Below are 12,170 nucleotides of genomic sequence, written 5' to 3'. Positions count from 1 at the left end.
CAAAAGCAGCACTGCGCTCACTCAGTCAGCAGCAACTAGGTCAAATTTGAGCGGGAAAACGCTCCTTGCAGTTCCCGCATGGTACCACTAGATGTCTCTCCAGACAACAAAAAACGGTCGTACAGGAGAGTGGCAGTAACAGCAGCCTGAGGCCCGATGACACGTCAGGGCCGGATCAGAGGGAATGACTTGTGAGTACAGTTGAGGGGAGAATCAAAGCAGGGCGAACTTAGCTGAGGTGTTTAGTGGATGGAGTGGAGGTTCAAGCTCTCACGTCGTTTTTTTAATATTCACTTCAAATTTTGTAGTTTTCAACTCTGAAGAGATGCAGAAAGAGGCCTGATATTTGGCATGTTTACACAAAAAAAAATAAAGGATTGTGAACATGTGTAGAATAATTAAAGAATACATGAAGTACTGCAAGTTAGAAACAATGAAAAAAAAACATTTCCAAAAATATTTAAAATGAGAAAGTGGATCACCACCTATGTGAGTATGTGTAGGAGAACAGCCCAGGACGCAAAGACATAAACAAATCTGATTGTGGTTGAGTCCCTTTTGACAGTTTGCGTTTCGGGCTTCTGATTGATCATTGTGCCCAAACACTGAAAGGTTATATTGTCACCTCTTGCTTGGTGTGCGTTTGATACGGCCTGACAGCTTACGTACTGTGTCCAGCTAGCTGAGGCTGACACTATCTCAAAATCTGACTTGTGTGTATGGGGATTTCTTTGTTGAACAGGAAGGCTGTTTTTTTTTTTGTTTTTTTAATACCCACATATGTGTGGACAAGGCCTCAGAAGGGAGAGATCAGCTACACAGAGCAGGAATGAGGCAGCACAACATCAGACTGAGAAGCGAGACGATACCCCTGAACCTCAGGAAATCAGAGAAGATAAAACAAAGAAGGGAGCAAATAGAGAACTGTGAAGGTCACAGTGAAGGGGAGAGAAGATGAAATATCAGAGAACAGAAATAGAAAGAGGGGGGGAAAATCAAAGCTGTGCAGAGACTGTGAACCTGGCATAAATTCATTCCCACTGTTCCAAGAAGTGACTGTTTTTAGACAAAAAAAAATGAAGAGTCTTGATTTCAGATAATTTGAAATCTAAACCTGTGATGTAGACGGTGAGAGTCACATCTGACAACAGACTTTATGCTACCAAGGTAGCAGGGCCAGTTTGGCAGCAGACATAAACAGTGACGTGTTCCTCTGTTGAGCTCTGATGCGGCTGAGAATGATGATAGTTTTGTAAGATTTTTTCCAGCGACGATCATCGCCGTCCAAACTGCAAACTGAGGAAAGTTGTGAAGGTCTGTCCCTGTCTCTTCGCAGCGGAGGACGTCCATCCCGGAGAAGAGATAACAGACTCTGTGTTTTTCTGGTGGAAGTGATACTGGGAAGGAAAATGTGTTACGATTGAGTGACAGAATGGTAGAATTGAAACGCACCAGAGGAAAGATCACAAAATGGAACGATTAAATGGTATATCACTTGAAAAATAATGTTTCAGATCAACGCTCAAGATCATCATCGTCCTCCAGTATCACCAATCCCTCAGCGTGATACGTGGACTGTTTACTTCACACATCCTTTAATTTTATTGTAGACATTTTGTGGTAAATTGTGAGAACCGTTTCATTTCAGCCAGGAGAGAGCCACTGAGACTTAAGGCCAAACAACTTGCAGCTCTATCCTCAGTCCTTCCATAATCATATTTTGTTGACATAGACTCAGGATATCACATTCTGCCAATTCTCTCCACCTGCAATCCATATTTTCCTGTATTTAGTATAAGGCATTTCATATTTATGGCCCCCTGACTGTAATTTAGAATAAGGTTACATGATTTGTGCTATTGAACATTTGCAGTCACACAGTGGGTCTGCGTTACTTCAACCCTACAACACAAGGTTCACTTATTTAATGAGTTCCTTGTGAAAGGCATCAGACTGGTTCCCAGAAGCGTCGTGAGTGAACTGTGTTTTCTCTACGGTCGGGTGCACATGTCCACGATGTTGTCAGCGCTGGGATTTGACACCTACACAGTTTTACAGAGAAATTGTCTGGAATCGTTCACTGTTCCTCCCTGTCCGGGGATCAGCCACAGGATTTTCTGTTTCGTCAACAGAACAACACCTGACTTGAGGAAGAAAGAGTCGCCGTCTTATCTCGAGGAGAATGTCAAGGATAACAGCGTGTGTCCTGCTGTTTCAAGGCGGGATGCTCCTCTCCAGAGCTGGGAAGTACAACACTTTGTTACTGTCGGTTTTTCAGGTATCTGTACTTTGCATTGCTTTTTCTGACAACTTTTTACTTTTACTATACATTTGTACACAAATATCTGTACCTTCCGCTGCTTACACTGGAAAAACATGCTTCTTACTTCATTATTATTTATAATTTATTGTAGTTGTTGTTGCTTGACGTGGAGGTATTTGAACTATGCTCTTGTGTAGTTCAATAGAAAAGTGGATCATATTTTAGAGGGAGATTATTTTATTATTTACATTTTAGATTGTTCATTAATGGCAAAAAAAACAACATTTTTACTTTTACTTAAGTACATTTCAGAACCTTTATTTTTATTTTTTGTATTTTTACTTGACAAATGGAGTCACAAGGGGAAAGCAGTCACCAGTCAAGGGTGTACTTGTCATAAAACCAACTTACCGCTGCCCAGCTGCCTTGTTTGGATGCACATGTGGATGGTCCAACAAATCATCAGTTTCAACAGGAAAAAAAAAAGCAATTTGTAGGAGGTAGTAAACAGAGGGCTAAATACTGTTTTGGGGGAGTGAAAAAAAAAGAAGATCTGAGAATGGATCTGAGCCCTGGGAGCCAAGGAGTGGGGTAAGGCCGGGGAGTCACAGGGCTACAGGATGTGGGCGTTATAGGTGGGAAAGATGCAACCGAGGGCGACAGTCCAGTTACCATCTGAGACGCGTATATCAGCTCAATGCACTCTTTTCAGAGTGACTCAGCACAATGATGCGTGGGCACGGGGTCAAAAATCCCCTGCCCTCCTCCCCCACTTCACAAACACGTGAGAATGGGAAAACTTTATCCTATATTTAACCTCACCCAGGTGTCTGTCTGCCACTGCTGTGAGTCACCCGGCAGCTGGCTGCATCTCTCTGGCGGGGAGGCTGGGGGGAGGCGAGGTATTAGACTGGCCTTGTTCCTGTCGGCTGAGCAGAGGCACTTTAGGGAAAGACCCGCATACGTAGTCTGTCTGATTTTCGTGGGTGTACACGCAATAGTTTCAGCACGTGCGGGAAATGAAACTTGAAACAGACACGAGCCCAAAAGCAGACGCCATAAACTCCGTCGCCCTGCACCGTCAGCAAACAAATCTTAATGCGGCAAAGAATGCCCTATTTAATAGTTCATTAGAACCTGTTTTATAACTCCGACAGGGGATGGAATGAGGTTAAAGGTCTGGAGTTTGGTTCCGCCTGCAGCGGTGCAAGGATGAGCTGGATTTCAGCAAGGTATTAAGACGGCTGGAGCTCCACAGCGTGTCTATATAAAAAAAAAAAAAAAATTCCTGGCAACATAATGTTCAGGTCGGAACAGAGAGCAATCGTGCTGACTCAAGTCACTTAGTGCTTTTACCCATGAAGCCCCTCTAAATGGCAGCGCACTATAATGACGATCGCACAAGCAGCCTCGGGCAGCCGTTCGCTGTAAAGTCGAAATGGACCAACTCAGCACAAACCTTCCCAGACGGAGAGGGGACTCGGGCTCCCCGCCTCTCGTATTTTATTCTGTCGGGACTTTTTTGGAGAAGGTTCTCCCTCCCCAACCTCCCAAACGCCCAAAGGAAATCAAGATTCTGATTCTGACTTTGCAAAAAAAAAAAAAAGCGACAAGCCACATGTTCGGTCCAATTCTAAGTAAAGGATGGATAGTTTACACTGCGTCTATCCTGTCACGTCATCTCTTCCTGCCTCCATCCATCACAGACACATATTGTCCACTGACCAAAAAAAAAAAAAACCCAAAAAAACCTCCCACACACAAACTTGGTAAAACATAAATATGGTTACTATCAACACAGACGTATGCGTGCACGTACACACACGCACTCTCGTGGACGCACATGCGCACATACACACCAGGCCTGTTCACTTAAAGACCTCTGAGCCAGCGGAGCGATAAGATTAGAGGAAGTACGTGGGTGTGAAATAGCTGCGGTGTGGGACTTTCTAGATTCGCACAATCTGCGCCGACTGCAGGCCCTGCTTTTTATTAGAGTCCAGGCTGATGGGAATACACGGACACTGATGACACCCACACACACACCGACCCGGCAGCTCCGGGCTAGCGACAGCATGGATACGGCATAAATGTATTCGTAAACAAAGTCTGCAAATTCAGACGCGGTGCAGCAACAGTTTATCTTGACCGGGTTTCCTTTTTTTCCCCTTCAGATTGAGTGAAAGTAAAGAGGCCGAGGAGGCCCGAGGTTGGTCTCGGGGTGGGAAACCTTGGGATTTCTGCTCCGATGCAAAATGGAGCGAACCATCAGTGGGGCCATTAACAAAGCCGGAGGCCCGACAAGGCTTTCTTTGTCTCATAATTAATGCAAACGCGATAACCGTGACATTGACGGTTTTGCGAGGGGGAGGGAGGGATGGGGTGGGGAGCCCGTACATCATCTTCTGACACATGAAAATGAACGCTGCCATTCATCACTGCGAAGGCCTTAATGGACCCCATAAGGCTGAATTATTAAGAACAACACAGGAGACCTTTGTGGCAAATTAATGGAAGCGTGCAGCGCAGCACATTTGTTACAGCGGCGGGGAGCAGGTGGGGGGTGTTATCGCGTAAACAGCTAGCCATGCACGTGGCCGACACTGCAGTCGGTGTTGCGAGTTTAGCGGCACACCGGTCAGCCGTTGCCGTTGTGTTGTGAGTATCAACAGATGTGTTGTGTATATACTTTTGTTTTGCCTCAATCCAACAGTGGAATTCTTCCACTTTCTGTAAAATGTTCTATGTGAATGAGCTTCATTTTTTTTTTTTTTTTCTGTCGCCCATGGGATGTCCAGGTAGATTGATGGGTTTTGGAAAGGGGAGGGCAACACCCCCACATAGACAAAGAATGCAAAAAGGGAAGGAACGGAGATAAAAAGACAGTTATTCAATCAATTGCACTCAGAGAAGAGCAGCACTTTAGGAGGGATCTCAGGGAGGGGAGGGAGGAATGGGGGACAAGGGCCGAAGAAGGAACACAATAAAGACAAAGTCACAAAAATAGAAAATACAGGTCAGAAAATACACAATTATTATAGGTCCCACATCATGAAAAATCTACTTCATTATTTTTTTCTAGATATGTGCCCCTAGAGTTTAGACTGTCTGTGAATCACAGGCAATGAGAGAAATCCTTCCCTTTCAGTCATTTGTTTGCGTCACTTTCCAGTTTCCAATGTGCGCAGAACATTGCAGTTCTGGAAAACAGCCCCTTGTGATGTCACAGAAGTCATTGAAACCTCTCCCAGGTCAGTGACAACAACCCTCAGGCGGTCGTGCATCCCACCCTGTAAGACTGATTCATAGCTGCTTCGTTGTTGTCTCCTTTCCAAACACGTGGAAGGTCCTGCAGAGCATCACTTTTTAGCGTGAAGCTAAAGTGAGTTAAATAGGCTGTTGAATACTGGCTGTTGTCAGATGACTAAGATTAGAAAGCTGCCTCTTCACGCCGCAGGTTGGAAAATCAATATTGGGTATAAGTGGGACCTTAACCTCTTGGCATCTCCATCCACCTCAAGTGGGACCTTAACCTCTAATTAATAATATGCAGATGTAGATGCTGTCAAAGACACACGCGGCGTCAAAGTTGTCCTCTTCCCTCTCCATTACTTCCTGGGAAACAGCAGCACTCTCTGACACCAGGTGAGGATTTGAAAGTGTGATCAAAAATAGGCTTTGTTCCCCAAACATGTCAATAAGTGACAGCTGACTGGTAAAACAACCCAAGTGCTGGGAAAGCCCATCAAAAAACACCAGCTCTGAAGAGGGCTTCACTCTGCGCCACTGTCCACACGGAACTATCGATTGTGTATTTGTTTATTTGGTTAGACGGGAGACCCTGCGCTCAAGTTACCATAATCGAGGCAAATTATAGAAAAGAAATATGATGCTGCAAAAATTACCGCTCTACTGAATTTCAAGTCATAATGCTGTGGTAATCTGATTTGGTTAATCAGGCATTAGTCCTTGTTTGGCAGTGACAGGAATACAGACTTGCTAACAGTGGGAGGCAGTGACATAAGGACAGAAGGGTAAAATGTGGACACTTAGAAGAGATTTGCCACCAGAACACCACAAGAGATGAGAGACACGGCCAGCTTAAAAAAAAACCAAAAAAACAGGCCACTGGAAATCAATGGTAATCCAAAATCTTAAAGAAAAAGTGACCTCAGTCGTCATCGCAGCTCAACCTACTTGCACAATCCCAGCCAGTGCCTCCTGTAGACCACTTTTACTTCAAGCAATAATCAATAGAGTGGCTCACTTACCCATCCGATAGTCTTGGATGTTTTCCAAAAGCTCATATTTGGTGTAAATTAACACACAGGGGGTCTGGGGACTGTTGCTTAAACTGGATATTTAGTTTTATGGTAATGTTTTTAATGATACAGACACATTGTACTCTCGGGTAACCCTGGACTAAAAGTGGATCCAAACACCCCTCTAATGGGGGCCATTAAAGGCCACATTGCCGGGACTATTCATTTTTTATGAGAGGGTAGATCTGTTGGCGCCTCGCATCAGGGGTACTCACCCTCGCTGGTTACATCTGTCGCCGTGTCCATGGGCGCCGTCGGGGTGCAGCTGAGCCTTTCAGGGGTGATGGATGTTAGAAGGTGGGCGGGTGGAGGTTTGCAACGATGCATCAGAAGGTTATACAGTCTCCCTGTAGTGGACTGAGTACACTCACCAACGTGCTCCAAATAGAAAGTTATTCTACTTCAAAATTTGATTTTAAGCCACCCAAGCTTTATTGCATCTAAGGTGCAAAGTCATTTTCGTTCCTTTCACTTAACAAGAATTGAGGTGCATTAACCTACAACAGCGGCATCCCTCTTTACCCGCCGCTTGCCTTTGATTCATCGAGTCATAAAACAAAACAATTTGTCAGTTAGAGGAAGAACACTTTAAAATCGATAGGGTGTGTATTAAGAAGTGGACGCTCCATGTGCAGAGGTCCAGTGTATACGATCTCGCAAACAAATATATTATAAAATAATGTTCATGCTAGTTACAGTGTTACCTTTGCATGTTTTATTAACCAGTTGCAAAGTCAGGATTAAAACAAAAAAGATATATTTTTATCATATCACAAAATCCAGAGCAGGTCCACATTGTGGATGGTTCAATATACTATAGCTGGTGCCTTTTAAGTGGGCCTACTTTTTTTTAGAAATCTTTTTTATTTATTTATTTTTTATTTTTAGCAAATGAGATTACAAGTATTCACTTATTATCAACTTGGTCAACTAAAAAAAAAGCATAAAAACAAATCTATGCATTTTTTTAATCCAATTACATGTGAACTGAACCCCTTTGAAATGTTACATGTAGGATGGTTACTGATATACTGACTATTTCGAGTGAAGGTCATTGTGATAGTGATTTGGGGATTGGGGGGTAGTTGTCAATGCGCCTGAACGTGTTGTTGTCTGTTATCTGTTTTCCTGGCAGGACGTTGGACACCTTTGGCACTGATGCAGCTTTATTGATGATTTTCCACGTCACTGCTCCCCCTCCTCCTCCCACACACACACACACACACACACACACACACACACACACACACACACACACACACACACAGATGCTGCTCCCCTCCCAGCATCCTACATCACACAGGTCGTCCTCGGCGGAGGAGCACCTGCCGCACCGCCCAGCACCGCGCCGCGCCGCGCCGCGCCGCAGAGGGGAGCTGGAAGTGCACCCGCGGCCTGTTGACACCTGGACGGACTTGAGACGTCACATCGCGGGAGACGCCAACACCACTTTTCCCGCCTCCCCTCCCGGGGGACATCCAGAAATGGTGCCGGCTGGCGGCGGCTGGCTACCGCGCCAGACTACGGGCACCCTGCTGTCGGCATGTTTGCTATCCGCCTGCCAAGCTCTCCGGAGCTGCGGGGAGGTCCAATGCGCCGAAGGGCAGCAGTGCTGCCCGCCCCTCGTCGCCGGGAACGGCAGCACCGGCACCGGCAGCGGGGGCGCGGCGGCGGCGACGACGACGGCGGCGGCGGCGGTGCGCTGCTGCAAGCTGCCCATTCACATCTTCTTCGACAACGTCGGCTGGTTCACGCGGAAGCTGTCGGGCATCCTGATCCTGTTGCTCCTCTTCGCCATGGGCTACTTCATCCAGCGGATCATCTGCCCGCGGCCCCGCCGCCACCAGCAGCACCACGACCGGGGCGGGGAGCCCTCCTCCCTCTTCCACAGCGGCGGCGGAGGCGGCGGGGGCGGCGGCCACGCGTCCGCCTCGCAGGACTCCCTGCTGGACCGCTACCCGGAGTACAGCCCCGGAGAGTTTGCTTCGCCCAACCTGCCGGCCTACGACGAGGTGAAATATTTGCCCACCTACGAGGAGAGCATGCAGGAGATGCAGAGGGACCGCTCGGACGATAACTTGCTGCTGGGGGGCAGCGAGAGGGGCTGTCCGGGCAGCAGGGGGAGGGCGGCGGCGGCACCGAGGGCGGCGGCGGCGGCGGCGGCACCGAGGGCGGCGGCGGAGCAGCAGCAGAGGCGGGATGTCCTGGAGGTGGCTGAGCTGCAGCGCAGCCCCAGGACTCTCCGGAACTTTGTCTGACTTGTATCAACACACCGAGAGAGAGAGAGAGAGAGAGAGCGCTCCCGGAGACACGCTATACACGGAGGACAACAACAGCATTGTAATGTAACCAGGGTAAATCTGGCAGAGGTGGAATACTCCAAGTGCAATTATAATCCCGGGTGCGGTTGAGAAATGCACGTGTTTCTGCGGGAGCTGTCGGGGGATTAGCGGCTTTTGTATGTAAATGACGATCTGGGGGTTGGAAGCAAAGTGAAGGGGGATTATGAAGTGAGCAAAGGCGGCTGAAATTGTCCCTCTTTGTGATGAGGGGAGCCACTAATTTGGACCCCCAGAACAATCGCATTAAGTTTCTCCTCAGCACCTTATTTAATCGGAACCGTGAAAAGCTTTCTTTGAATTCTCCTCTTTTCTTTACTTTGAAGATTCTTCGGGGCCCCGGATGACCTCAATTTCTCTCTTTTTTTGTTCATCTTTATTCGTCGCTCAATTTGCATACAAAGGAAGAATTTATTAGATTGGATTTTTTTTTTTTAGGATAGAAAAATGGACATCACTTCTGTTAAAGAGTCATTTTTGAGACACCGACTCGAACCAGATAACTCAAAGGCATTCGTCTAACAGCGCGAAAGCAATACCCTCTCAAACTGAGGACAGATTGAGGGTTTTATTCATTGTGATGAGGGGTGGTTAGTGATGCTAATTAAAGCTGCTCTGATCTTGAAACTGCAGCTACATTGTGGGCACTTGTGTCAGTGTCTCCTTTAAAAATACTAACTGGTGCAGTGACATGGCAAAACTTTTGCCAATGTCTGAGGTTTAATTTCAATAAAACCAGACGGCAACTAAAGAGGAAACACAAATCAATACAAAGGGACATTTGACACCAAACAAAGAGAAAAAAGGGGGGGTGGGGGGGGGGGGGGCGTTGTGTATTTATTTTTCCGGGCCTGTCTAAACTGAGGATGTGGATTTTCAAATGGGCTCGAGCGGTAATCCGCCAGTGTAAAATTGTTCACTGGTTATCAACATTTCTGACTGATAAGACAAAGTGTCTTTGTTGCAGCAGCAAAGCAAATCATAAAAAGAAGCCAAGCTCATTCCTATTTATCAAAGTTAAAACTTCTTGTCTTATATAAAGAAATTTGATTGTGGTCAAACTGTATTTTTTAAAATGTATTTATGCTCTGTTTATTTTTGGATGTACGGCAGTGCCACATTTGCTCCACTTCCCCCCACTCCCCATCTTAAGACTTGAACAATTGTACACAAATCATAAATTCATGGTCAAAATAAGGAAAAGAAGGGAAACTAAGTGGGCGTCGACTTCATGGCTTGAGACAAACGCTAACCGGAGAGAACAAGAAACTGGACATTTAGGAGGGTGAAAATGGTGATTATTATTATCATTCTTTTGCATTCTCATTACCAACAATGATTATGACTGGTGCGAACCAGGGTTTGATGTGGTTGTGCGTTCAAGATGTTGCTGCTGTTTTGCACATGACGTGTGAGAAACAATCAGTCCTTACTAACAATGATTATGATTGGTGCGAAACCAGGGTTTGATGTGGTTGTTGTGCGTTCAAGATGTTGCTGCTGTTTTGCACATGGCGTGTGCAGCCGCTGTCATCCCTTCTCAAATCGAGCCTTATTAATTGATCAGAAGCACAAATTGACATTATTGGACAATCTCAGCTAAAGTCTCCCAGGCCTGTGATTGAGCAAAGTGTGAAAGCGCCGTGGCCACTTTTGCACACTGCCAGCTGTCTGACGTCCAGCCTATTCAAGTATGCAGGAAGATGATGCTCAAAGTGTCTGCGCCCGCTAACCTCGACTTTGCGTTTAGAGACGTTCTGAGCTCTGCTAATGCTGCCTCCGGCCACTAAAAGTCTGTGCGGTGGCTCATGTAATCCAATACGAGGCGACCCTGATGGTCCCCGGTGGACAGAGATGGCTTTCCTCTGTAGCAACACAAGGGTGGGGCCTCTGCTCAGAAACATCAGAAACACTCTTAAAGCCCAACAAAGGTTGACTTGAGTAGATGCATGGCACTTCCAGATAACTGATACTGTGTTTTAATAGTGCTAAACATCTTGTTCTTCACGTCTTATCTGAGCCAGAACGCAGACGATAGCCCAAATTAATAAATACATAAATAAAAAAAGTCAAACAAGCATGCGAGCTGAGGTGCAACCTGCAGTAGTGCAGATGCTCACTGGACCAAAGAGTCATTAAACTTTAAATGTCAGCTCAACATTATGATCATTACAACGTCCCTGTTCTTTCAGCAAAGTGTCTCCTGAGGGGGAGGGGCTCCAGTTGTTGTTTCTCTGCTTTATTGATTCAGACCACAAATAAAAAAACAACAACTTGGCATTAATTGCAAGATTTCTTTCTTTCTTTTTTTCCGAAACCCCGAAATGTCTGATATTAAAAGGTCTGTAGATAAGCAGTCGACTGCTGCAATCCTCAACCATCGGCCCCGCGGCGCAGCACTCCGACGGCTTTGCTTTATTTCATTTTAATTCTATTTTTCGCCGCGTGTGGCTGCTCCCGGCGGTAATGCATGGTGAAACTCGACTCCCGGCTGATAAGCCTGTTTCGTAGATTAATGGTGTTCAGCCCGGACGACTGCGGCTGGGCTCGCAGTCGAAAGTGGGGCCCGGAGAGAAAGCAGACGGAGGGAGTCGAGCAAAAACACACTGAGTCACAGAGATTCTGAGGCAAGAAGGAGGTGGTGGTGGTGGTGGTGGTGGTGGAGCTCCAGTAAAGGTCGATGAGCATTGATCTCTTTTCTATTACGGTTCGGCCTTCGTGGACACTCGCAAAATTCAGAGATTAAACTGTATCTGTACACATCCACACCACTGTGTACGCTCGGCGAGTCGTCGTTGCTGCTGTCAATTTCTTTTTCTTTTTTTTTCAAGGGGGAAAGACCTGAGATGGATCTTCTCCGCCACTCATCCCTCTTGAGCCACTGTACAAGATGAGATAGGTTGTAACGGTCCACCCGATGGACTGGCTCCCTGCCAGCAAGGGCGGGTGGGGGTGTGGAGCTGCGTGGCCAGCAGTTGCTTTTACACCTCAGCAGAAAAGGAAATACAAAAATAACTCCAGGAGAAGCCTATACTGTTGATATATTGGACTCTAAAACAAACACACAGTCACACACAAGCAGGCGCGCGCGCGCACACACACACGCAAGCACGCACGCAAGCACGCACGCACGCACGCACGCAGGTTCCCTCTGGGAGCGCTCGCAAAGCTGAAAAAACATATCAAACATTATTTATGATCTCGGTATAAAAATGGGTGGAGCTCAGAGGCAAATCAGCTCGGAGG

General features: G+C 46.5%; 1 protein-coding gene across 2 annotated transcripts; it reads left to right on the top strand.

The window, feature by feature from the left end:
* The first annotated feature begins 1,483 nt into the window (after nucleotides 1–1,483).
* On the top strand, nucleotides 1,484–11,214 carry c15h3orf80 (chromosome 15 C3orf80 homolog). Of its 2 annotated transcripts, none has more exons than XM_076036214.1 (2): nucleotides 1,484–2,278; nucleotides 7,854–11,214. In XM_076036214.1, exons 1-2 carry the CDS (start codon nucleotides 2,183–2,185, stop codon nucleotides 8,841–8,843), a joined length of 1,086 nt encoding a protein of 361 aa, XP_075892329.1. In that variant the 5' UTR covers nucleotides 1,484–2,182; the 3' UTR covers nucleotides 8,844–11,214. The 2 variants fall into 2 exon arrangements, with proteins under 2 accessions (XP_075892329.1, XP_075892328.1); XM_076036213.1 differs by having other exon boundaries at nucleotides 1,485–2,278; nucleotides 7,721–11,214.
* Nucleotides 11,215–12,170: the final 956 nt, after the last annotated feature.

Source organism: Nelusetta ayraudi, unplaced genomic scaffold (assembly GCF_046127955.1).
Source record: "Nelusetta ayraudi isolate G7.1 ecotype Tasmania unplaced genomic scaffold, CSIRO-AGI_Nayr_v1 ptg000048l, whole genome shotgun sequence".
Taxonomy (NCBI): Eukaryota; Metazoa; Chordata; class Actinopteri; order Tetraodontiformes; family Monacanthidae; genus Nelusetta; species Nelusetta ayraudi.
This window is presented reverse-complemented; position numbering and strand designations above follow the sequence as displayed.

Coding starts and splice junctions, on each gene's coding strand:
- c15h3orf80 (XM_076036214.1), top strand. CDS start 2,183: ATGTCAAGGATAACAGCGTGTGTCCTGCTGTTTCAAGGCGGGATGCTC. Junction 2,279..7,853: donor TGTTACTGTCGGTTTTTCAG/GTATCTGTACTT, acceptor ACACACACACAG/ATGCTGCTCCCCTCCCAGCA.